The following is a 27,281-nucleotide window of genomic DNA, read 5'->3' as shown; positions in this document are numbered from 1 at the left end:
CACAAGAGCTCCTCCAAAATCAATAAAGCCTGCCAAATTGCAGGTAAATAGGTCCAGGGACTTTTGTGGGGGGAGTAAAAGGAAATGACCTTCTTCTATAATTCATATAAATTTCATATTTTTGAGGTGGAGGGGCTGGGCTTTCTCTTGCTGTTTCATACCTTAAAATAATTAAGAGGTGGCTAAGTGGGGTGTATTCTTGCTTAGACATTTTTAAAACTTCACAGCTTCACATCAGCCTTCTCCTTTTGGTGGTTGGTTATGTCTTCTAGGTGTAATACTTTCTCTACAGAGTTTTGAAGAGCTCTCAAGATTTTTGATTTTAAAAGAAAATTATCCACTGCTGTGCTTTAACAAGAGTTGTGGAAGCGGACTGGAGAATCAGCCTAATTTTTCTTATTATTTGTTACCCTTGCACAAAGCTTGTCCTGCTGGTTTTGGTATCTGAAGTTGTTGAGCCGTTAGAACTTGATGTTGAATTGGTGTGTGTCTCCCTGCCCCCCGCTAAGTTTTAAGAATGGTTGGTGCTTTGGGAAGGGTGGGGGCTCCAAAAGTTCTTGAGCAAGAGACAAAGCCATACATGTGGGTAGCACTGGAAATGGCAAAACTCGTCAAGTAAGAAGAGCACAGTCTACTAGGATATTTTGTTGTGATCATTCTATAGAAATGTCAAGCAGCACATTTTAACAGTCCTGCTTTGCTGTGCTCCAGAATGGCATTGCCATGTGCATTAACTCACACCAAAGAACTGAGAGAAGTTTCTCATGTCCTGGAAAATCAAGTGCTATTTTTTACCCTTTTAAATGGTGCGCGCCCAAATGATCTACCATAATTTGATATACCGATTCAGAAACTAGTGATTTTGACAGGCAGTTGAAATACAAATTAGTTTATAGGTGTAGCTGTGCCGGTTTTCTGGTTTTTGCGTGCAGGCGTTGGGAAAACCTTTTTTGGAGGGCGAGCTTTTATTGTTAGCCTGTTACATGGTTAATGTTTGAAGTGCCTCTTAATGTACAGGTGTGTTAACAGTCTAATAAGTCTGGAGTTAACATCACACAATAAAGTCTATTTTGAATGTGCTTTTTCTCTCCACCCCCTCCCCTTTTGAACTCACTTGGAATCTCATAGATGCTAATGAAGCAATAAAGTGGGAGTTTTAAGAGAGATTGAATATTAAATAAAAGCATTCAAAAAGAACAATATCCTGTAAGAGTCCCATTTCAGTGCGGCACGGCCTTCCTCTCTAAACTACGTTCTGCTCTTGACCAGTTTATCTGTATGAGTATATGACCCTGTCAGCTCAAAAAGAGCTGCAGAGATTTGATGATGCAATAACTAGCTATCCCATAACTTACAGCAAATGAGATCTCAAGAATGCTTAAGATTGTGGAGAAACGCTGTCCTGCTTTTGCAAGCTTTTCCTTTCGATACGCTCTTGCATATTTGATACATTTTCCTTACTGATTAGTACCCAGAGATGTATATACGCTATCACGCAATTGATCTTGGTTTTATTTGGAGAATGCTGTTTGTCCAAATGATACTGTGTAATCTAATACTGGGCATCTAGTTTTCAATAAAGGGATGTTGATATTTAATTTTCCTTAATGATGGCAAATTCATTCTGAGGTTTGAAAGACCCAAGTGGAAGGTTTTGGTGTGTGTGTGGACTTTGGAGGTAATCATTAGCTGTCTTTAATTTTATCCACCAAAATATTCCTTCATTTGCTCCCAATCATTCTTTTCTTTCTCTTTCACCTGTGTTTCCTGCTGTCACTCATGAAGTATTTAATGGATGTTATAGTAGAGTTAGTTGGAAACTCATTCTAAGGCAGCGTCTTTTTGTCTGAACACAGTAAAACAGCATTGCCTGCATATGCAAACATTATTTTGGCCCTTAAGGTAAAGGTAAAGGGACCCCTGACCATTAGGTCCAGTCGTGACCGACTCTGGGGTTGCGGCGCTCATCTCGCTCTATAGGCCGAGGGATCCAGCGTACAGCTTCCGGGTCACGTGGCCAGCATGACTAAGCCGCTTCTGGTGAACCAGAGCAGCACACGGAAACGCCATTTACCTTCCCGCCGGAGTGGTACCTATTTATCTACTTGCACTTTGACGTGCTTTTGAACTGCTAGGTTGGCAGGAGCAGGGACCAAGCAACGGGAGCTCACCCTGTCACGGGGATTCAAACCACCAACCTTCTGATCAGCAAGTCCTAGGCTCTGTGGTTTAACCCACAGCGCCACCCGCGTCCCTTAGGCTTCAGTAAAACAGTTGTGGAATTTTCACCCTATATATTTTTCCGCCTTCTTTTTAGTTTGGCCCTGTGCTGACTTTTGCTTCCTCCCGGCCTTGTCATTGGATCTTACCAGCAATATGCAGCGAAGAGGGAGTTTTTCTCTAATGAATTTCCTTAGGTACGTAACAGCATAGAAATTATTGCATCCCTTTCCTGCTTCTGAGCGTGTGTGAGCCCTACTTTGGTTGCTGAGCATGGATTTCAATGAAGATAGTGTTAGTGGGGGGGGGAATAGGAACACATCTGAAGTGTGTGAAAGACAGTGGGTGAGTGCTTATAAATAAAAGTGTGTGCAAAAGTACATGTGTTTCTGAAGAGTAATTTTGTTCAGGAAAATGGACATCAAATGTCCTTCCTTCCATTTTCCCTTTCCTTATGTTCTGATGCCGTAATGGGTAGAATAGGTTTTTAAATATTTATCAGTACAGTGGTACCTCGGGTTAAGTACTTAATTCGTTCCGGAGGTCCGTTCTTAACCTGAAACTGTTCTTAACCTGAAGCACCACTTTAGCTAATGGGTCCTCCTGCTGCCGCCGTGCAGCTGGAGCATGATTTCTGTTCTCATCCTGAAGCAAAGTTCTTAACTTGAAGCACTATTTCTGGGTTAGCGGAGTCTGTAACCTGAAGCGTATGTAACCTGAAGCGTATGTAACCCGAGGTACCACTGTAATGCTGTATGGTGCCTTCAAACAGAAGACCATTCTCTGTAAGTTGGGGCACATGGAGTGGTATCCAGCTACAGGGTCACATCAACCCAAATATTTTCATTTGCACAGCAGGTCTTTCATCCCTTTCCTCCTCCTTTGTGTGCCACACGTCCTCCTCAAATCTGCTCGAGGGGGTTGGGGAAACCTCTAGAACAGATTTAGGGGGTGCATGGGCGAGGAGGGGGGAGAGCATTCTGCTGCGCAAACAGAAATCCTTGTGCTGATGGAACGATCACTTGGCGCCACATTGGATTCCACCCCCAGCCATCCTGCTTAGCAAACGTCATATAACCTTACTTGTAAACCAGTTCTGAGTGTTCAGAGTATTTTAGTTCCATTCTGTGTGAGCTTTGGAAGATGTTAATCCTTTTAAATGTGTTTCTTTAAGTCTGAGTTAGAAGTAAAGGAAATCTCATGCATTTCCCCTCAAATTTTCAGCATAAAATGCAATGAACGGTAGGTCGTAAATATGTAATTGGAGCCCATGGCGGGGTGGTTTTGCAATCAAAGCAGAGCTGGAACTGTGTTTTGATGTGAACAGAACTCGGGAGAAAACTTTAAAAAGAGTGTGACAATTCGGAGCCATTTGGTGAGTGAGATCCAGCTTGGCAGGAAGTAAGCTGGTCAGATAAACAGTGGAGCAGGTAGTGCATTATCAAAGTAGACTCTGAGGAATCAACCCTGTACTGTGGCAGATGCGAACCACATTCTCAAGTTAAATCTTTAAATTCTTCTAATACTTTGCCAGCCCTTTTGAAATGGGGAAGTGCCGGTTGAAATGTACAATCCTGTAGAGAGCAAAGCAGAAGGCAGATAACTTAGTTATGGATTCTAGCCTTTTTAATATATTTGAACACTCTTAACAGGGATTTCGTTCTTGCAAAGAAGCCAATGAGACCTTTTGCCCATGTTGTCTGTAGCTATATTTTGTATTTTTTATATATATAATTTTTCTTGAGGAACAGATTTCCCCCTTTATTTTCTACATATTTCTTCCTAGTCATGGGCAGTAAGGCTATCAATGTTTGCTATTGTGAACATGTTTACAGGCCTTGGCAAAAAGGTGGTATATAAATCCAGTAAAGGTAAAGGTCAAGGACCCCTGGATGGTTAAGTCCAGTCAAAGGTGACTATGAGGTTGTGGCCCTCATCTCGCTTTCAGACCAAGGGAGCCAGCGTTTGTCCACAGACAGCTTTCTGGGTCATGTGGCCAGCATGACTAAACCGCTTCTGGCACAACGGAAACCAGAGCGTATGGAAACGCTGTTTATCTTCCCGCTGCAGTGGTACCTATTTATCTACTTGCACTGGTGTGCTTTCGAACTGCTAGGTTGGCAGGAGCTGGGACAGAACAACAGGAGCTCATCCCATGACGAGAATTCAAACCGCCGACCTTCTGATTGGCAAACCCAAGAGGCTCAGTGGTTTAGACCACAGCGCCACCCGCATCCAATAGTACTGGCCATCATGGCTATTTTCTAGCTCCCTTGTAGGGAGACAGAATGCCTCTGAAAATCAGGTGCTCAGAATCACAAGGAGACAGAGTGCTGTTGCACTGCGGTCCTGCTTGAATGCTTCCAGAAGGCATTTAGTTGTTCCCTATGAGACCAGGATGTTGAACTATAAGGACCTTTGCCCCCTGATCCTGCTGCTCTCTGCTTATGTTCGTATTATCTTTATTCCTTCATGGACAGACTGCCTGGGAAGGGTACGTTAAATACTAGTTTACCTGAACAAGATAAACAGAATTTAGTTATGATAGGAATGTAGGGATCTACCTTAAATAAGAAGTTGCAGATCCTTCTCCCTAACCCCCTGCCCACACATATCCACTGTGTGTATGCATGACTGATGTGTCCTAATATTAAAAATTTGCATCTAGTTGGGTTGGAGATGAGAAAACATGTATACCACCCACCTCAGCACTGTCCCTCCCCCATGGCTGGTGGGGATTTAATTATTATTTATTTAATTTTATGATTAAAAAACCTATATTTCACCTAATTAAAATAAAATAAAGGCAGCTGGGAAATCAAATAACAAAGAGACAAAACCAATAACAATACCCAAATTAAACCCGATCACAAAATCAGGAGGTAAAAACCAAAAAGAGATTCAACAATTTCATCAAAATAAAACACCAGATTAAGCCAGAAAAAATATTAATCAGCTGAAGACCTTTTTTCAAAATCACCACATCATTGTCAGTTGTCAAAAGCAATGCTGTCATGACCCTGGAGTCCAGCAGTTGTCTGCTACAGGATCACCGGCTAAGGAGGCAGGCTAGGTTTCTGGCTCTGAGCCTGAAGTTGGTGATCAGAGGGCTTCTTATGCTGAGGCTGGCAGGCAGGAATCCATTGAATTAGGTGCCACAACACCAGGACCCATAGAACCAGAGCCAGGACTTTCAGGCACACCTTTCCGTGGGCTGGAGCAACAGAGTGCCTCCCACAGTATGTTGTTGTTTGAGCATTGCAGAATGTGCAAGAGGTCATGAAACACAGGAAAAACCCTCTTCAAGCCAGTGGGTTGGCCCATTAAGAGACTCTACTTCTCCCCCCCCCAAAAAATAGGGGTCTAGGAGAAGCTCAGGAGACATTAGAAGTCTGCAAAATCTGTTCACTCTGTAGTGTTTGTGAGTGAGCTGTGCTGCTAAAAGAACATGTTCAGAATCACACAGTTCCATATTTGTAATTTTAATATACCCATTAAAACAGGAATTAAACAAGCATACGACTCCTTGAAATTCCTCTGACTCATTCCATCTGTAGATGAGAACTGCTGCAGAGTTCAGAATTTTAATAATAGTAGTGTTAGTGCGGATGGCAACTGACTGAATGTCCAGAATGAAGGCATGGAATCTGTTTTTCAAAACTTATATTGAGCATTGTTCATCTAATACGGGTTATCAACGTCAGTTGTTTTCTGGCAGACACTTAAAAGGCACGTGAAAGCTTTATTATCTGCCAGTTAACTTTTGCTCTCTGTTTCATATATTTTCAATGAAGAAGGGAATTTTAGTCATGCCAACTGAACTCTGACAAATGTGTGTGCACTTGGATGATAGATGGTTCTTGGTCCCCGGGTGAAAAAACATAACGAAGTTAGGAAGAGAGAACTGTGTTTTATTTGGTGTTAACATTTTTTACTGATTTGGCAGCCATGTATTTCTCTTGTAAAGATGAGGCATTAGAATGTCTGGTGTGAACACTTCACAGTTCTTCCTCTGCCCCCTTCCCGATTTTCAGGCTTTGCCATTCCCCTCATGCAAAAGATTCTGTCAGATCACCTCTTTGTGTTTTAAGAAGTGCTGAAAGACTTACCAGTTAGGTCTCAGTGAACTGAGGCAGCTCCATCTTTCTGTTTAATGTAGAGTAGCAAATTCCAGATAAATATTTTCCAGTAAGTAAAATAATAATAATAATAAGGGGCGGGGGGTGGGAATGTGCTGGAATTGTTAGATCTGAAGAATTTCAAGCAGAATTAAGATAACTGCTAGCATCTTGAGCTGGATTAGCTGTTTGTGAAAACAAGTTACTTCATTTGAGGGCAAATCACATAACTACTTGTAGCATGTCTGTTTGACCCTAAGCTTCTATTTCTTCTGACAGTTCTGTAGTGTAAAACAGTCTTTTTGTGAGCATAAGATACCTGCATGGAGGAACATATTTTTTTCTGGGCAGTTAGGCTAAAATTATCAATAGAGCATATTTTGTTGATATTCATGGAGTTTTCTATAAAGATTTGGTACACTTAAAAAATAAATAAATCAGGTAGAGACCATTTCCATTGAACTCCTTAATAAGTATACTTCAGAGCTCAGCCATGCAATCATAGTTCCAGTAGCAAAGAAAATACAGTTGTGTGGGTAAGTTGGTTGGTTTTTTACCATGTTTACACTGATGACTTCTTGACACTTAAAAGAGAGTAATTTAATACCTTGAGAAACTACTCAGGGGGGGGGCAGGACGTGCAAATGAAACAAAGTAGTTAACAAAAGTTGGTGCCACTCAGTTGAACTAGTTCATATGTCACGCTAAACCAAACCATGTAACATAACCTTGGTTACAGCTCATGGTTAATGTGGACAGCGTTAAACTAAGAACCTGGATTTGGTTGGCATGATAAGCTCGGGGCACCAGCAAAAAGGGAGGAAAGTGGATGTGAGCTTCTTTCCTGGAGCCCAAGTGTTCACACTAAGCCAAAGTTAGTGAATCAGACCAACGTTACAGAGCCACTTTACATATAACAGTGGTATCTCGGGTTAAGTACTTAATTCGTTCCAGAGGTCTGTTCTTAACCTGGAAGTGTTCTTAACCTGAAGCACCACTTTAGCTAATGGGGCCTCCTGCTGCCGCTGTGCCACCGCTGCACGATTTCTGTTCTCATCCTGAAGCAGAGTTCTTAACTCAAGGTACTATTTCTGGTTAGCGGAGTCTGTAACCTGAAGCGTATGTAACCCGAGGTACCACTGTACATTTGTGCAAGTGCTTAGCAGCAGTAATAGCACGTATTTTGATCCAAGGATCACAGTGATATATGGCATCTTCAGGCATTTGGGCCTAAATGAAGAATATGCATAAGTCCCCTGGCCCCGGCCCCAGTTTGCCATGAACACCAGTTATTGTTGGAGTACAACATCATTCCTGTTCACTGACCTTGCTGACTGAGAGTTAGAGACTAACTACACCAGGAGAGACACAGTCTCCCCCATCCCCGATTTAAAGCATTTATACCCCAGTCGCCACTCAGAAAGGCTCTCAGCTTACGTATCAATACAAACAACACAGTCCTTTCTCTCAAACTGAAATCTACAAAAGGCATGGCACAAAAGGGAAAAGGGATGGGGAAGGAAAAAGAAACCGAGGAAAAGAGGGGGTTGCAAAGTAATGTCTGTATATCCGATTTCTGCCCCCTATTTTTTTTTTTTAAATAGGAGTAGTTGTAAGGAAAGTTTGAGAAATGTGAGAATCAACATGAATGTAAGAATATGAATCAGAATCGCTTTCTCTATGAAGGCAACATTTGGGAAATTGGGAATAATTCTTTAAATTCCAGCAAGCACTAGTTAGAATAAGAGATATCTTAACACTAAAATAAAATGTTAATGTTTTAAATCTTAAGTCTTATTACTTTCAACCCACCAATCCAAGAAGCAATTTCCAGGCTTTAATGTAACTGCAAGTTCAATCTAATTCTGGACAGTGGCACAGCTGAACTAATACCACTCCGCTATCTGTAATAGAAATATAATACCAACAGAGAGAAATAATCACTTCTATTGTTCTACCAATTAATATGTAAAGTGAAAAGCACTGACAAAAATTATAAATCCTTTGCGAAATCTGAAGAGAGTAAATCACTGGGATGATAATACCAAATCATCTTGAAATGCTATTATGGGAGGATTACACATGGTACAAATTAGAGATATTAGCTTTGATAGCTTCCTCAAAGGATAGAATGTCACATGATGGCTACTGGGCACCTTTAGAAAGAAACACAGAGGCTCTAGCTGTTGTATATATGTAAAATGTAATGCCCGGTTCAGGAGAAAATACCTTTCCGTTAGTGTGCTAACAAAGAACAAATCAGGGACACACACATACAGATGGTGCACGAGCAGTTGTGTCTTTGTGCACCCATGGATCCAAGCCATAAAAAGTTGAAGTTTGGCACACAGGTAGTCCAACACACCCTGACAATCAGATGCTATAAAATGGAACCCTTTTGTCGTCAAACTTTGAAATTTGCCTTAACAACAGCAGACAACTCTCTAGCAAAGAGCCAATCAAGGCATAAATGATACAATTCAAAAAGTTATCAAGCTGCAAGGAGTGGGGAGAAGAAATAAATACTAGAATGCAAATTTTATTTATGTACAATGTGTGGCATCTAACTGCTGATATGTGACTGGAACGGAGTTCTGCCCTTCATCTCCTCCCACTGTGGCTTGGGAACATAAATAACACTGTCACCACCAGAAGAGGAATAAGGTTTGGAGGATGGAGCTGGGTTTGCAGAAATGCCTGTTGTACACTTGCAAGTTGTGAACAACTCCAGCAAAACATGCTGCTGGCAGTAAGAATGCAACCCTGAGCACATTTACTTGAAAACAAATGCTATCAACGTCATAGCACTTCCAAGTAAACATGCTTAAGAGAGGGATCAAAGTTTAATGTGTGTGTTTTTCGGCTTCTAATGATAGAAGTATGTTCTCTGTAACTGCAAGAGCTAACATTACGGGTAAAATAGCGTGGGGGGAAATATGTTAAATAACTGCTATTGTTAGCAGCACGTGGTCACTTCTACATGTGCTCTGCATAGGTGACCGATAAATTTTAGTCATACAGTGGTACCTCGGGTTAAGTACTTAATTTGTTCCGGAAGTCCATTCTTAACCTGAAACGGTTCTTAACCTGAAGCACCACTTTAGCTAATGGGGCCTCCTGCTGCTGCCGCACCGCCGGAGCACGATTTCTGTTCTCATCCTGAAGCAAAGTTCTTAACCTGAGGTACTATTTCTGGGTTAGCGGAGTTTGTAACCTGAAGCGTATGTAACCTGAAATGTATGTAACCCAAGGTACCACTGTACCTAGATATCAGAAGATTTCACTGTCTTGTATCTAAGCCCTACTACACCGATAGTCTGTGGAAAGAATAGAATTGCCCTAGGTTGTAGCCATTGCTTGGGAACTGCTGCAACTGTTCCGTGTAGTTTCAAGGCCTTCATTGGAGCTTGGTTGTTTGTCCTGCTCTGAAAAGGGAAATGGTATCAGTTTAGTTGGGTTTGTGGATTGCAGCAGTAGTTACTACTTGGGTGCCTAAACTTGTGTTGATAACTTGTAGATATTTTCCATAGTCTACACAAAGATTTTCAAGATAATTAAATGTGGAGAAGTGCATTTCAAATATGCCATGTAGATACTTTGCTTCCTTTTGCTTTGGTATTTATTTGCTGGCCACGAGTGTTTACTCGATATTGAAACACAGGAAGCATAAACTAGTGTTGTTGTTTTTCATTTTGGCTTATTTTTAATGCCATTTACAGATCCTGGAACTAAGGCCAGAAAAATGAATACTACCTTGTCTGTCTGTTTGTAGCGTAGTTATGCAAGTGTGGAGTTATAAACCTTGGCTGCAAACTAAATAGCAAACGGATTTTTCATACGGCCAAAAATTACTGTGGAAATAATTTCTGAGATGCACAACTTTTCCCACTGCTCTTTTAGAATAACAAAGGAACTAGGTCAGGGAAATTTAGGATATTTTAGAGTACATACAGTATTATATTGTTTGCCAGTACCTAATTTACAATTACAGAGCTCCATGAATATTGAAATGATTCAGCTTCCCATTATAAATGTATGTGGCAGTTTGGTTGTTGATCAGTTTATGAAGTTAATGCAAATGAAACTGTCTTCCTGTCAGCATTTGAAATATATAATGCAGTCATGTTGTATATTCAGGGACAGGCCATTGACAGTCAATTAACAAGTTTGATTGGTATGTCAACTCATTCTTTTGAATTGTTAATAGTATGTTAATAGCATTCATTTCTTTGTGCAGTCCCATTTGCAGCTTCACAGTTACAGCTATTTTTTAATAATTCTGAGTAACCTAAAATAGTGCCTTAATAATAGATTATTAAACACCTGTCTGGTGTAGCTTAGGGAGGTTTTTCTAGACTGGGAGTTTGCAGTGTATCCCTTTGATATTCAAATCAACAAATGATAGCCTTTTTATTCAAAACGTAAGTTCTTTTGATGGTTAGCTTGTTAAGAAATATTCAGCTCCAGTCTGACCTGATCTGGTTTCCCATGGAAAAGATCTGATGCTGTTTGAAGGTTCATAAATGTAATGCCAATGACAATTTGTTGTTGACGTTTTGCTGCCTCAGCCTTCAGATGCTCCTGGTTGATGTGCCGCTTTAGCTTCACCAAATAATGCTTGCAGGTAAATGATCTTCTGATTTATCAGATAGTTTCAAAGCAAAGAGTTCTCTTCTGTGGTCTGTAGTCATGGTTTTTCAGGCTTGGAGGGGTACTTTAAAAGGCACATCAAAGTTGACAGTTGAATCTTAAGGCAAGGAATGATGGGAGATGGGAGAATTGTGGGAATATTTTTAGTGAATAACATATTACCGAGTGTTTTGAAGACCTTCAAAGGTCTATCAAACCAGTTCCCCATAGCAGATTTATTTCCACCTTTTAAAAATATATGGGATACACAGGTTAACTCTCAGTTTCCTGGGTAAGCTGCTGAGCTATTGACATATATATGTTATATGCCAATGTTTTATACAATACATTTCTTGTTCAGGCATTCACTCACCTGCTTAAAAATTCCCTATAGCAAAACTTCAAGCACCAGTTAAATGAAGACACCAATCAAGCCTTTCCTTTGAATTAATTTAGCTATTGATTTACAAAATCAGAATGACTAGATTGCAAAATAAGCAATCATATCACTCTATTAACTAGCAACTGTAATTCCTAGAACATTTATGTTTTGGTGTTTCCCTGTACCCCATCATTGCTTTCATTTCTTTTCTATAAGTAGGATGTCAAAATTCCTGGTTTGTTTATTCTAAAATAATTGCCATCTAGGCAAAATCATCCCAATACCAAGTAAAATCATGGTATGTTATTGGAACCACTTACGATGACAAATGTTAGTTAACAACTTTTGTGACATAGAGTTGACTTTATCTACTTCTAAAGGCTGAAGACAGAGGTGTTCTTACTCATCTCAACAGGCTGAAGAGGCAAGCAGCTCTGTACACCTTGATAAATCTTGTCCATGCCAATTCCTTTTCTATTAATAGAAATGTGAAAGTACCAAGATGCCACAAGTATCAAAATTCAGATGGCTTTAGATCACTCAGGATTGCAGGGGTGATTCTGTCAGCTGGATGGGACAGGGGAAACAGCATAAAGTGAGAATTGGTCCTGAATAGTTGAATGCCAAAGGTGCAGATTAATGCAGAACCTTAATTTGCATTCACAGTCAAGTTCACAGGGCAGTTTGCACTTTCCCCTCTGGGGGCATTGGCCAATTGTGCAGGAGATCTGAAATGTGGTTGCTGATTCCTTCCATGAATTTCTCCACTTTAGACTGCAGATGGCTCCCAAAGCTATGATGCTTCATTATTTGGAACCAAATTCTTTCTGCATAAATATATTGTGAAACAATTGTATACTGCAGTAAAGTCCTGCATAGTACGTGATTGGTAGGTTTCCACACAACCATCTAAAGAGCACTGGTGTAATAAAATTTGGGCGGCACTGTTTATGTACAAACATACTCAGGAAGGCTGATGAAAGGTGGCTTAAACAAATGAATCATCCTCATTTTGAAAAAAAAAAAAGTATTACAGCACCATGGTCTCCTTTATTTCCAATGTGGAAGCCCTCTCAAATTCTAGACAGGTAAATTTGCCTACACTTCTTCTGCCAATGATGTCAGATACAGCGAGATAGATGTCTCATATGCATTATATACTATGGATTGTAATCAGTGTGTTTATTCCTTTAACGATCTTGGAAGTGTGGCAGTAGCAGTGGTGGGCTTTGTGTCTGTTGTTCCCTGTACCTTCACAGTCTGTTGGCTTTAGGGAAATATATTCATCTGACCCTTTTGTTATTTTGCAGCTATGTTTGAGAAACGTGATGTTTGTTGTACGTACTGTTAAAATGTAATAAAAACATACTTTAGAAAGAAAAAGGAATGTGGCCCAAAAGCTCCATGACAGCATTAGGCGTAGCTCCTATCTCACCTGAGATGCATAAAGTAAACTTTCTGCTCACAACAAGCTACAAATCGAGACCCTGAAGAACAATACTGCAATAACTGATTATTGTCACTGGATTTCAAAATACAAAGCATAGCTTTGTGTAAGTGTAGCATCCTAAGGGGAATTGTGTTCTGTCTTTCTGCTGCTCCTGTAAGTAGTTCTTGAGCTAATTGTTAGTGGCAAGTACAAAGCAGCAAGACCACCTGTGTGTGTTTTGTTACACTTACACTTTCTGCTTAAACAACCTTGCACCTGAGTTTCCCTAAGAAAGGCTACTGTGTTCATTTAAACGAAGCTGAATAATCCTAGCCATGTTCTTGCACTCATGTCCTGCTTTTGGGCTTCCCATAGGCATCTTGTGGGCCATTGTGGGAACAGGTATGCTGGTGTTGATAGACACTTTTTCTAATCTAGCAGTGCTTCTTGTGTTCTCACTATTCGGTTTGTAAGGCATAGAGACCACAAATTGTACTCTGGGTCTGCAGCAGAGAAATTACCGTATTTTTCGCTCTATAACACGCACCAGACCATAACACGCACGTAGTTTTTAGAGGAGGAAAACAAGAAAAAAAATATTCTAAACGAAATAGTGGATATATGATTTTTGTGGTTCATGCTGTGGGCACAGACATGTGATCTGACAGTGAGTTTGGAGTAGCCCAATGCAAAAATCCTGAGGATCCATGTGGATCCATGCTTTGTAACCACAGAGGAGGGAAGGAAGGGGAACCATGGATCCTCTGCTCACAACTGCAGCAGATCCCCCCCGCCACCCGCAGGCATTCGCTCCATAACACGCACAAACATTTCCCCTTACTTTCTAGGAGGAAAAAAGTGAGTGTTATGGTGCAAAAAATACGGTAAATGAAATGTCATTGACTACAGCTCACTTAACAATCAAGGAAGCAACTGGTGTCTCAGCTTGCGTATTTTCTAGAGCTTGGTGGTTCAAGGTCAATTCTGGACTTCCTTTATCCCAGCTATTCATTTTTCTTTCTTTGGTATAGTGCAGCATCTGTGCATCCATTTAAACAGCTGGCAACTGTGTCAGCCCCTTTTCCTTATCACACCTGTCTAAACAGCAGAGAAGGGAACAAGGGGTCAGCACAACTCTGCGGTCCATGTGAAAGAATGTTGCACAAAAAGCTCTGCGCAAAGTAGTGTGTTGTCTTTTTGCTAGGACTGCTTTTGGCAATCTGGGATTTGTGCTAACGTGCCGAACCAGCTGCATGGAATTCTCCCATCTGGATGAGTTCTAAAATTTAGTTAATCCTTGACAGAATCATAGAGGAAACCAGAGTTCCAGCTGGTATGAATTTGAAAATGTTCCTTAAAGACGCAGCGTTACCAAATGACATTTATCAAAATCTAACCACTTCTAACACGACGTGTTTTAACCTGCACTGACCTTAGTTCATATTCTGTCTGTACTGGGTGCTGTGGAGATGTGGAACGGTTCCCCACTCTAATCTGTTCAAGCATTTCTCGTACTCCGTTTCCCCTTTGAGAGTGGTCAACCTTAAAGTCACACAAAGTTAGTTGTTAATCTGAAATTAAGTCAATGTTGATTGTCCGATTGTTGATCATCTGTTTACTAAAGTTGTAGCTTGCTGCCTGTCTCACCATTCTCCCCAGTCAGCATTTTGAAAGAACCAACGTTTGTGAGAGACAGATTCTTGAGTTAGCTTAGAGAGTCAAGTGTCTGCTGGGAGAGAGCATCTGACTATGAGAATAGAGTGTCACACTGTTAATGTGTTTCATACACTGTGAATTACTGTGGTGTGATGTACTGCTTTCACCTTTCTTACAGAATATTTTGGCTGCCCAGCCATCCCTCTTCTGTTTATAATCACACTAATTTAGGGAGATAGTTGGCAGAGTAAAGACAGGTAGGGAATGGCAAAAATCTAACTCATTCTTCATTAAATTTTATGGCCGCAATCTCAAGTCTCCTTGAATGCCAAGTTTCCTGTATAATGTCACAGCCTTGAATGGAAGTGTCAATGGAAACTTCAGTTTAGAAATTTTTGGTCAGCTATCCTTGGCTGTTTTATTGTAACAATCTTTTATTGTAAAAGTAAAGCTTTTAATATACGGCGCAAGAAGCCAAAGTTTTCTTAGAAGTAATTTTTACTGTTCAAGTGACAGAGTTATATGAGATTCTAAGAATGAGATGTGTGAATGGAAGACGCTAAAAGTATATATACATCTCTCTTTACAAACTATATTATCCTATACAGAATATAGTATAGTATTCTTTTCGCGCCATGAGCATTTATATATTTCCTGGTTCATTCTTGATATGAAAGTTCAAAAGCCAACACCTAAATATTATTTGCACTATGTTCTATTATTTGTTTCACTTTCTGTATGCTTGGTTCAGTATAAAAACAGGGAAAATAATGAAGTGGGGCCCAATTGGTGCACTAACACTCATTAAAGGGCTTTTGATCCAGCAGAGACATCCACTAACAGAAGAGGAAGGGAGGTGATTTTTTTTTTTTGGCCAGTTTTGCTTTATACTGCACAACTTTTCACACCACCTTCCACCTTGTTCTGCAGGGTCCCTCAACTCTCTGGTGCTTATTTTCAGTGGGGGCTGCAGTTTGGAAGGAGAACTGGAAAGAACTTACTTCCTTCCTCTTCTGCTGTCAGACACCTCCTTCCATGAGTGCAAGAGTACAAGGTGGATTGCATCCTGTACAATTTATTTGGCATTAATATTAAATCTAAAACTATTTTTTTATGGAGGTTCTTGAGTTACTGGTCTCTCAACATAGAATCCAGGACTGCTGGACACACCAGCTAGCAAACCTGCCTCCACAATAGATTATGTCAGCATTGCTGCACCCAAAATACTATATGAATCAAGCGAAGTACAGAGACAAAGGGGAAGAATTAGAGACCACAGGAAGCAACTGAATAAGCTATTGACAAACCTCCTTTTGTCTTGGTTTCTGTATTTTTAAAAGAAACTTATTATGCAATGTGAAGTGTCTCCTGCTAGCTGTGAGGCCTAGAAACTTAAAAAACCCAGATGTGCAGGTTCTCAAGTATCAGTGGGAGCTAAGAGAGCCTTCGTGAGTTGTTAGTTGACACAGTTAGTTAGTTAGTTAGTTAGTTAGTTAGTTAGTTAGTTAGTTAGTATACTGCCCTTCATTCATAGATCTCAGGGCAGTCCACCACATAAAAGTGCAATATAAAAACACAAAATACATGATAAAAACAAGCCTCCCACCAGCCAACTGAACCTCCCTGGGAAGAGCATTCCAGTAATGGGAAGCCACTGCAGAAAAGGCCCATTCTCATGTTACCGCCTTCTGGACATCTCGTGGAGGAGGCACACATTCAATAAAACAATTATAGAATACAGCCCCATTTTGATCCCAAGGTTTATTGTGACAGGTGAATCATACATGCCTTGTGATGATATTAGATCTTTCATATACAATGGTACCTCAGGTTACGTACTTAATTCGTTCCGGAGGTCTGTTCTTAACTTGAAACTGTTCTTAACCTGAAGCACCACTTTAGCTAATGGGGCCTCCTGCTTCTGCTGTGCCGCCACCACGCGATTTCTGTTCTCATCCTGAAGCAAAGTTCTTAACCTGAGGTACTATTTCTGGGTTAGCGGAGTCTGTAACCTGAAGCGTATGTAACCTGAAGCGTATGTAACCTGAGGTATCACTGTATACAACAAGGACGCTGGGGAAGACATACAAAGTACAAATCTTCATAACTAAATGTGACATTCTTAGCACATAATTGAGTAACTTTTTTGTGAGAGAAATGACTGCATTACAATATGTTCGATTAGAAGTTTTTAAAATCGGGGTGAGGATGCTGTGGCTTCCCAGATGTCAGATGCCAACGCTCACTTATCCTTCTCAGCCAGTGTTGCCATGATGGGAGTTGTAGTCTGGCAACACCTAAAGTGCTTCAGGTTATCTACCCCTGTTTAAAAGAAACATATTTGATTAGAAGTTTTGTCCTATAAATCTGAGGGTACCTGTTTTTTCATTCTCCCTATGCACATTCTGGGTAGCCCACGTAATCATTTTACCAATAAATGATGCCACCTTCTCTGTTTTAAATTCCGTAATACTTGGGGATTCACAAGACCACATCTATCTGTCTTAAAATGAACCTGATGGAAGTCACAAAAGGTCTGCAGAATATATATTCCATATGATATATGCTTCCTTTGGGCAATGATCCATATTGTCTGTATTCTTCTGTTAGCAAACATGAATTCAGTAAATAATAATGATGACATCTCACAGCATTCAATGCACTTCTTTGTCTCTGTAATTCCCCCTCCCCCTTCCATAGTGGGCACATCTTCAAAATATGATTGTCATTATTAGGTTCTCTTAGTCATTAGCTTTCCTCTTAAAATCCTTTCCTTATCAGCATGGACCTTCAGGGGCTGCTTTGTTCCTCTGCTATAAATTCTCTCCAACATCATCTGGTTTTGAAGTCTCCAAAACTGGAGGCTGTAATCTATTATGTCCATCACCTCCCTCCTTTTTATTGTGATGTCTTAAACATAAAACCAGTAATCAAGTGTAATAATATGGCCAGATTGCTGTCCGTTATCACCATAGTTATAGGTCACTTTCATCTTTCTACCAGTTTTTCTTCCATCCTTACATGTTTTCAGAAATTTTATGGAGTTGGATTTTGTTGCACTCACCCATCAGATCTCATATTTTTGTCTCCAGCTGGCATTTCTAACCTGTCTAGAGCCTTGGGTATTATTTCTCTTTTCTCATTTATGTTAATAACACTCTGCAACTTAGTGTGCTCTGTGGATTTCATTAGTATGCCGCTAATCCCATCTTCCATTGCATTAATGAAGATGTTAAACAAAACCAGACCTAGCATCAATCCCTACGGCACCCCACTAAACTCCTGTCCCAAGTTAATATGTTGGGATTTTTCATTTAAACTTCTCTTATTCCCCTGGCTAGTTAAAAAATGTTTATATCCATGCTGATTTAAATTATTTTCTTCAGTGATTGTATCATATACTATTAAAATCCAGAAGCTCTTGCATTTCTTCTACACATTAGTTCCAGAATTATATCTTAACGTGCTGTCAAGTCTGACTAGCCTACTATTTTATTTCTAACACTGAATTCTTTATGCCTTAATGTAGTTGGTACTCCTCTTCTCAGTCTTCATTGTCTGTTTAAAAATTGGACACATTTATTTATTTGTGTAGACTGAAACTTTAATTAATGTTTATTTTCATTTGTATATCACTCAGATCCTTTAGGAGGAAATACACACAGCCCTAATTATGCTTTAAAACTTTAGACAGTTTATAGATTCTGCCTTAATTGGTTCTGTAGTGTTTAAAGTCAGGTTGCTTAGTAAGTGAATAGGATCAGTGGTCTTGCTTTTTTGAAATAATGACTTCTCACTGTTCTGTCATGTGTCACTATGTTTTGGCAGAGAAAGACTTGGTGCATCTTAGCTGAGCAACTTAAAGCACATTCCATGCAGATATATGTATCAGCACCTTGATGGCTTTTTAAAGGAAAAGCGGATTCTTAACAGGTGTTTAGGAGTGGAGAGACAGGATATGGGTGGTGGTATTTAATTCCTTCTGTTTTTCCATTACAACTCTCCAGCCCTCCACAGGAGTTCCATATAGGGACAAAAGCATGTTTGGAATCCTGCAAGGAAATAAAATGGCAGCCAGGTATGGTGGAAGATCATCCTGTCAACATGGAATTCACTTTTGCAGTCCAGATCCACAAAGAATTGAATTGTTAGATGAATCAAAGTTTAATCGAGGAGTTACCCAGGGAGTAAGGTTGAATAGCATTAACGTGTATGACTGGAAGCCACACTGTGTCTTGAGTTAGAATCTGCTTTTGGAATGTTTACCTGTGCACTGAACTTGGTGCTGCATTTAAGTTGGGTTTCCTTTATGCAGCAGCATGTTGTTCCTCTGATAGAACAGATCTGTGCACTTTTTGCTTTCCCTGGATCACCGCATATCGCTATGAAAAATCAGCTCTGGTCACTCTTAATTCAGATTCAATAATATTCATGTGAGTTAATTTGATTCATGAATTTTAACTGAAACACATATTTTTCATATCAAAAGAGGCTCAAATGATTGGGTGAATTCACATGTAACATGGTTTTGAGGACCAGGAGCACATTGCAGGATTGAACAATCTCTTGTGGGTCCCCCGCTGCCATGCTCAAATTCCTTCCCTCTGTTTCTTGTTTAAGCAAACCAGTGCTTGCCTGGTTCAAATGCAGTAACAATCTAGGTAGGGAAGGAATTGAAGCAGAGGAGAAGGGTCCTAACAGGCCATCAGCACTTTCCAGTTGAAAACATTTTATACAAACTGACCCACAGATGTGAATCAAAAATATTTAGTAGAAAACCAGTTTTTTATATTGCATGTCTAATGAAAAACAATCTCCTTGTTTTCCAAATATAGGCTGGTTTGGCTATTTCACAGGGAGAGGAGAAATGATATTATTCAGTTCCTATATCATAAGTACAAAGCCTGCACGTGACATGCTGTGAATCTGTACATCTACCCCCCCAAAGCAGAACAAAACACAATGGCAAAATGGATTCACACATTCTTAAATTATTGAACATGCACCAATTATTTAAGTAAAAACTTTCTGAAAACTCTGTTTGCCCTGGAAAGTTCAATAAAAGATTCCACATTACCAAATGCAATTTCATTGCCATTAGCTAAATACGAGGGACGTAGGAAGAAGGAATTACCATATATTAAATTAAAGGCTCACCACCTTAAAGCTGTAATCCCTTTAGAAAAGATAATTTCTATCTAACTTAATCAGCAAGAGGTCTTTATTGCCTGAAGTTTTAATTGATTTAAACCCTCTATAAGGTCAGAGGTACACATGGCTGACCAGAGGCAGCCAATTAACACATTGTCAGTTGTGCTTATTTACCTTGACTGAACTGTAATGTAGGGCTGTTTTGGGGGGAGGGGGTAATCAGTACTGCTGAATCTTCTGTGAACTTTAACCTCTTAAAGGGCAGCAGTCATTCAGATAGCAGCGTGCAAGAACAAAGGTTTAGTTTATTGTATTTTGCCCCCTTTTTATTTTAGAGACAGGTGAATTGGGCAAATGATATATATTGTCATTTAATGCCTTGGTTACTTTCGTTTCAGTTTATTTATTTTAAAATGCTGGTAGTGATGAGCCACTGTTAATAATGTAAAAAATGTTTTGATCATATAGCCCAGTGTATATCAATGGGCTCTATTCCATTAAATCCAGCAAATACTATTTGTACTTAAATAGTCTTAGGTCTTTCCATGTGTGTTCCATGTGAGAGCCAGTGTGGTGTAGTGGTTAAGAGTGATAGACTCGTAATCTGGGGAGCCGGGTTCGTGTCTCTGCTCCTCCACATGCAGCTGCTGGGTGACCTTGGGCCAGTCACACTTTTTGAAGTCTCTCAGCCCCCCTCACCTCACAGAGTGTTTGTTGTGGGGGAGGAAGGGAAAGGAGAATGTTAGCCGCTTTGAGACTCCTTCGGGTAGTGATAAAGCGGGATATCAAATCCAAACTCCTCCTCCTCCTCCCCTTCTTCTTCTTCTTCTTCTTCTTCTTTTGCCATGATATTACTTGCCAAATCTACAGAAGCAACATCTTTATTTCAATACATTGCCTGTAAACCATAGCCTATGTGTGAACCAGGCAAATGTGTCAACAAGAAGCAAGGAGTATGAAACTTCCATTACTACTAATGACTAGGTCTTAAATGTGGCCCAAACTATGTAGAGCAGAGCTTTCCAAACTGTGTGTCGCGACACTTTAGTGTGTCGGCGTGTTGTGCAAACGCTCCCTGCGCTTCTCTCTCGGGGCTGGAGGGGTTGCTTTAACCTTTGGTTTGCTAGTAAAACTGAATTACTGTGCCATGAAATGATACATGTCTAAAAAGTGTGTCACCAACATTGAAAAGTTTGGAAAGCTCTGATGTGGAGAGCTATGTTCATGGAATAAAAAGAGGCATGAGAATAAAATGTTTTGCTGAAAAAGCATGTGTTGCGCACAGGTGACCAACATGAGTCTTTGCGGTTTGTTTCCATAGAGAATATGCTGGTGATCCATTTGCTGGATATAAAATATTGGCCAAGCAGACCTCGTTAAGAAGGCTACTTGCCTTCACGTGTGGGCTACAGAGGAAAAGTTGAAAACTTAGCATTATTTATTAAGTTCTTTGGAGCAATATGTTGTGATAACTCCTTTTGTATGAAGTTCACCAGAAAGTTCTTTTTTACCCCCGTAAAAGCTGGGATTACCTCCTTGCCAACAGTGTTGCTTTGGATACCCAGTCCACTGTAGGCAGCTTGACATACCCCAAGGGATGTGGCTGTCCCAACATGGGAGGCAGTTGGAAAGCCTTCCACCCAGCAGTGCCTCCACACGCAAGTCTTCATGATTGAAAGCTGCTCATTGATTGGGTAGCCCTGGCAGACTGGAGTCTCCATGCCAGTGTCCACCCAGAATATCTATTTGGACTGGTGAAATTAGGTAGGGAAGAGAAATGAGAAAACAACAACTGTGGAAGTGTACTTTGAGTTTATGGTCCCCAAAGCATCTCAAATGAGTTTGCTTCCTCCCAGACATCGACAGTCTGACCTGCCTTTCCCCTGCTTTCTGTTCCCCCACAGTACCTTGCCCTGACCTCTAGTGCAGGTGGCTGGAATAGGTTGGTGAGCTGGACTCAGCATGGACAGCCAGTTCTAGTCTAAACTGGTAACTGAGGCACACTGTTTTTTCTGAATTAAAGCTTGGATCTTGCCTGTCTGAGGACACCCTCCACAGTGCCCATGTGGAGGTACCGCAGCATTATATGACCCCAGAGGAGGTTGTCCATTGTGCCTTAGTGTGAGATGCTGTGCTCCCCATTTTGATGGGGAGCAGGTATGCACTCTCAGAGAGACAGGGTGGACACACCATCAAGCACAATTGGTATGCTCAGCTTATGAGGCAGAGAGACAGGCTGCTGCCAAAGGGTTCTGTTTGGAAGGAGGCATGTTGATATAAGTTCATTAATTTACTGGTATATACCAGTTTCCCCAAGGCACACTAGAGCTCCCTAGTTGTGGTTTATCCCCAAAAAGGACCCTTCTGCCTTTTGTGGGGAATGAACTTATTCTAGTCTGTCTTCAGCTGGCCAAAACAAAGCTAGGGAGGCAAATGCTGGCTTCCAGAGAGAACTTTTGAGACTGGACAGAGTTGGGTTTTCATAAAGCCAGGCGCTGGTTTAGCTTAGGCTGGATTCATGGGCAGTGAGCACTAGGCACATTTAAGGAACCTAGCAAAGCTTGAGGGATGTGGCTGTATGTAGCCAGCCATGATGTGTAAAGAATGAGAAAAGGGAATCGTTTTCATTAATTGTGAGGCTTACTCCCCTGAATAAGCCACATCGCAAGAGCTCCAAGGCTTCTGCCAACTCTGGTAAGGGAGGCCTTTCCACAGCCAGCAGTGCTCACCCTGGAGTCCCCATAGAAGTGCCATAACAGAGTAGGAGGCAGCACATCTTCCCTTGCTTGTGGGCCTGAATAGATGCAGATATAAAGAGCTTTTTTAGTCTTCTGGAAGGGTTAACAATGCTACCTTTAGACCGGCCTGACCTTGTCTGCTTGGGAAAAGTGTCAAAGCTGATAAATTTACTCATACAATTTGCATATATTTAAAATGAAGCTGTCTGTGGAGGACCCCTCCTGATCTCTGCCTTTCTCCCCGTAGCTCTGGGACTATTGGCAGGCTGAGCCAAGTTGGCTAGGGAAGTTTCTAAATGGCCATTGTCAGCTCTGAGAGAGAGTAGTCCTTTATTTTCTTTATGTTGTTTTGTGAGTGAAATGCTGCGTTTGCTTCCAGGAATGCTTCCGAATCAAGGCTAGGCAAATTTTAGCCTGGCGTCGTAGCCGGCTGTTAGTACTTTGTGTGTGCCCTGGCCCTTTAAGGGCAGCTATGAAAGTGTTACTTTACAGAGGCTTTCCTCCGTATGTCAAAATGTGCAAAGCACCCGCAAAACATATTGGCACTTGCAACAGCTAAATTGGAAAGCCAGCACAGTATAGGGTTGGAAACGCTGTAGGCTGGGAAAATTCAGGTCTGCGCATCAGGCCACCGGCATCTTGAGACAGTCTCATGTTGCTTTGAGGTAGTCAACTAGACTGGTGTTTCCCAACCTTTGGTCTCCAGCTGTTTTCAGACTACAATTCCCATCATCCCTGACCACTGGTCCTGCTAGCTGCAGATGGTGAGAGTCGTAGTGCAAAAACAGCTGGAGACTCAAGGTTGGGAAACACTGGGCTAGACCTACTGGAGTGATCTAATATCACAGTGAAGATCACCTTGGCCAGCTCAGGGAGGCTGCTGGGCAACAAGGTGGGCACCACACCAACAGCCTCCCTAACTTGTCTCCATAACCCAAACACATATGTAGTACCACCCCTAAGTGGAGCAATTTCCTAATGCTAATAGAATTAATCGTGATGGATTATTGCAACATGTCTCCTCCACCACTTGAGTCTAGACTGGTGCTGCATTCAGGTAGGCAGAACAGGGTCAAGTCAGCCCCTTCCCCAATTCTCCTACCCAGGTAAACCTTATCATCCCACCCTTCCTCAGTCATGCCACCTGCTGCCAGCCAATAGCATGACCATTTCTGGTGGGCACCCGTCATTCAGCCTCCCTCCCAGACACATTCTCCCAGGACGTGCCCACAAAGTTCCCTGAAGACAACCCCACTACACCTCTCACCCTCCCCTCCATCTTCTCACTCGGGCAAAACCACTTCCTACCACCACCTATCTATAGTCAACTCAACGAAGAGCAAACATAATATTCAGCCTACCGATCTTGCTTGGTGGTTGCACGGATTGAAAGTGTAGGGAAAACCATGTTGACTATTCTGGGCTCCTTAGAAGAAGGTATGCATATATAGATGTAATAAATAAATAGTGCATGTTTTGGAAACAGCACCCCCTAGTGTCAATTTGTAACACCTGAGAAGCCATTTTGTAAAATGGCTTCTATGGGGAAACTAAAGTGAAATCTGAATTGGCCTTGTACCTTATTCTGGGCTGTGTCCAGAACTGCAGCTCTGCTCCTGCAACAGACTTCCTGTCAGGCAATGGCATTTTCTTACCCAAACCACTGAGTTTTGTGCTTTTCTGTTACCTTTCACTTTGCCATCTTAGAATTTGTAGAGAGACAAAAGTATTATTTCAGAAAGCAAGGAAGATATCTCAGAATCAGTGCCAAAAGTTATGCCAGTTTTCTTCAAATTGCTCTTAAGATTTGTTTACAACTTTTTTTTTGGGGGGGGACTATATGGGTTAATTTTACCAGAAGTATCCAGGAGACTTTTAAGACGGTGTTATCTTGGTACATATTTCAAAACACTGACAGATATTTTATCAGTAATTAGTATTCATATTATGTCTCAAACAATCTGTTCAAGAATAGGGGAAATGAACTGGTTGAACAGCTCTTTCAAACTGATAATTAATGTTCGGGGTGGGGGGTGCATTTAAAATAGAGGTCAAACAGGAAGTTATTTTTTAGTGGAATAATGTAAATGACCTGCACTGGGGATTCGCCTTGTCTATTGAGTTAACTTTGGAAAAAAACCCTTCTTAAGAAATATATCACCCTTCCAAATAATTTCTTCCTGGATTCATTGCTCATCTTGTCAATATGCCACTTGATAGCTGGCTGGACTCCCTTGTTCAATGGCACATATTTTTAAATAGCACACATCCTCCCTCCCCACTCCCACACATACAAAGACCATTTGTTCTTTTTAACAAAAATATTAATTGCATTTCGTTCTCTTCCATTTTTTGGGATATATATAGCATGCAAAACAATATTTTAGACATCTTAAACAACTTAAAAATATAGTTGATGGGTGTCAGTTGATCTATTATATTTTCTCTTTCCCGCTGCCTCCCCCTCTTCAGCTGCTAATCATAGAATTTGATTGCCAAATAGTTTTAACATATTCTTCCAATAGCTACATGTGTGAGTCTTCTGTGAGACACAGGCAGTTTTATAAGGACAGATTTGGAGTTGCATATGGGTTTGTCACATGGTTTGATTGCCATGTCTTTGAGGACATCAGGTTGTGGTTTTTTTTAACACACACACACATTCTGCAAATAATTCCCCCAAAATAATTTATGCTAAGATAATTTGTATTATGATACAATTCCAAGTGCTGATCATGATCTTTATAGCCCATTGTGGCTTGAGACCATAATTTCTGAAGGGCTGTATTACAAACGAACCTTCTGGCCATTAAGGGAGGCCTTTACCTATTCTGTCTTCCCCTGGTGTCCATTTGTATGGGGACATGGGGAAGGATTTTCTCGATAGCCATATGCAGGGAGGCTCATTTTGATTGTTTAATGAGACTCTATGACTCAGAGTTTGAGTCCAACAACATTTGGAGACAACACATTGGCTACCTTTTACTCTAGTCTCAAGCCCATTGGAGCTTGAAAGGGGAGAACAAGCACCTTGAATCAAGTCTAGAAGTGAACTGGTAACCAGTAAAGATGGTGAAGGATCAGTGTAATGTAGCATTATAGCTTGGCTCTGGTGAAAGCCCTGGCAGCTGCATTCTGAAACAACGAATGTTTCTATACCGTTTTCAGAAGCAGCAATCTATATAAATTACAATACATTAATCAAGCCTGGAGGTGGCCAAGGCATAAGTGACTGGTGCCAGATCCAGTTTCTCCAGAAAAGGGTGTAGCTGGTATATAGGATAATAAAACAACGACAAAAACTCTAGGCTGCTATCATCGCTGCCACAACACGGGCATCCAAGAGTCGGGCTATACTACAACTGCCTCAAGCCTGTCAGATAAGGCAGTAAAGGTAGAAAAATAAGTGAAATGTTATTTGTTTATATCTCAGTTCATATGAATATTCTGTGAATGGAATTTGCATAGCTCATTTAAATTAAATGCAAAGTAATGCTTAATCTTATGCAAATTTTGCAATATATGTGTATAAAAAGTATACAAATCACAGACAAATTAGCATTGCAAAACTTTTCAACCCTAAACACAACCAATGGCTCTTTAAAAAATATTTGTGAGATTGTCTTATTTGCTGAGGGAAGGGAGGGGAAGAATTACTGTTTGGAGCCAACGTACCACAAGGAATGATGGTGACCCTGGCGTGTCCGCCTTAAATTAATGAGAATTGTTGCTGACTAGAACATGTCACAGTACCTCCTCACCCTACCCCCTGTTTTGTGCACTTGCGAGTTGACAGGTTGTAAACAAATTTACTTGAAATGTGACACAATCTTTTATCGATACCTTGGAAATATTGTGACTTTGTGAGAGGTTAAATTTCCATATTTCTAGCCTTACCTGTTCAGTTCATTGCTGATTTGTCTGAAGGTGATTATGCATACATGGACCTCCATGTATTAACTTTCAAGTTCCAGCTTATTACAGTGCTGTACTTTTTTATGATGCAGCTAAATCCCTGTCAGAAATGACCTTTACTCTGGTTTTCTTGCTTCTTTTGTACGAATGTTAAGAGATGATTTTGCAATATCCTCTCACGGTGAATGTAGAAGACAATTTCACCACTTTTCTTAATGTTTCCCCCCTATTATTTTCCCTCTCTTCTAGGTGGGAGATGTTCTCTACTGCGCGGGGCAGATTGCCCTAGTACCGTGTACGATGCAGCTTGTCAGCGCAGGCATAGAAGCAGAGGCCTTGGTTTCCTTAAGCCACGTTGAAAAAGTCCTCAAAGCCATGAGCCACAATGCTGAACTCCACCATGTACTTATGGCAAACTGTTATGTAACTGACAGCAAGTACATTCCTGTCGCTCAAGCTACTTGGCAGAAGAAATTAAGAGAACTTAAAAAGGTATATGTAATATCAATTTTCGTTCCCCTCCCCACCTGCTTTGAAAATAACAGTTTGTTATTTTCCTCCTAACTTGAAGTCATATCAGAACATATTCAGTGCGTTTCGTTGGGGTTCAAGTAAGACGGATATAATAAGGTTTGATTGAGCTGTTTTGTTCTGGCTCATAAGTGGCTGTGCACGATTGAAACAGAAAATTGCTTAATAGAAAGATATATTCATCACCAAGTTTGTCTTCATCCCCCAAAGCAATAACTGAAAGAACCAACTCCAGCTGGAAACTTTTTGAAAAGTACGGTATTAAGTCAATGTGCCCATATCCTTTTCTTCAGGAGGGTGGTTTAGTTTCTCATCATGCTTTATGGGTTCTGCACTTATTTACTTAGATAACTTCAGAGTTCATCTTTTGCTGACTACGTTTCATTTTATTCTGAAGAAGTTTTAAAGTAGTAAGTATCACAGTTATATACCCCTCTGGAATAGCGTGGGACAAAGGCTAGGTCTGTATCAGGAAGGGGAAATCAATGAAAACAACTCCTCCTTCCGTACTG

At 40.7% G+C, this 27,281-nt stretch overlaps 1 protein-coding gene across 3 annotated transcripts in view; it reads left to right on the top strand.

Annotated features, from left to right (window-relative positions):
* Positions 1-27,281, top strand: part of DPH6 (diphthamine biosynthesis 6) — a 248,942-nt gene that overhangs the window by 149,652 nt on the left and 72,009 nt on the right. For 2 of the 3 annotated variants that reach the window (XM_053381506.1, XM_053381489.1), the window contains exon 13: positions 26,488-26,730. The exons of the other annotated variant lie outside the window; for it this stretch is intronic. In XM_053381506.1, coding sequence (XP_053237481.1) covers positions 26,488-26,730 — 243 coding nt within the window. The remainder of the gene's footprint in view (positions 1-26,487; positions 26,731-27,281) is intronic. 3 annotated transcript variants of the gene reach the window in all.

The sequence above is a fragment of the Podarcis raffonei genome, chromosome 1 (assembly GCF_027172205.1).
Source record: "Podarcis raffonei isolate rPodRaf1 chromosome 1, rPodRaf1.pri, whole genome shotgun sequence".
NCBI classification, from domain to species: Eukaryota; Metazoa; Chordata; class Lepidosauria; order Squamata; family Lacertidae; genus Podarcis; species Podarcis raffonei.
The sequence above is the reverse complement of the archived record's forward strand: the minus strand, read 5'-3'. Positions and strand labels throughout refer to the sequence as shown.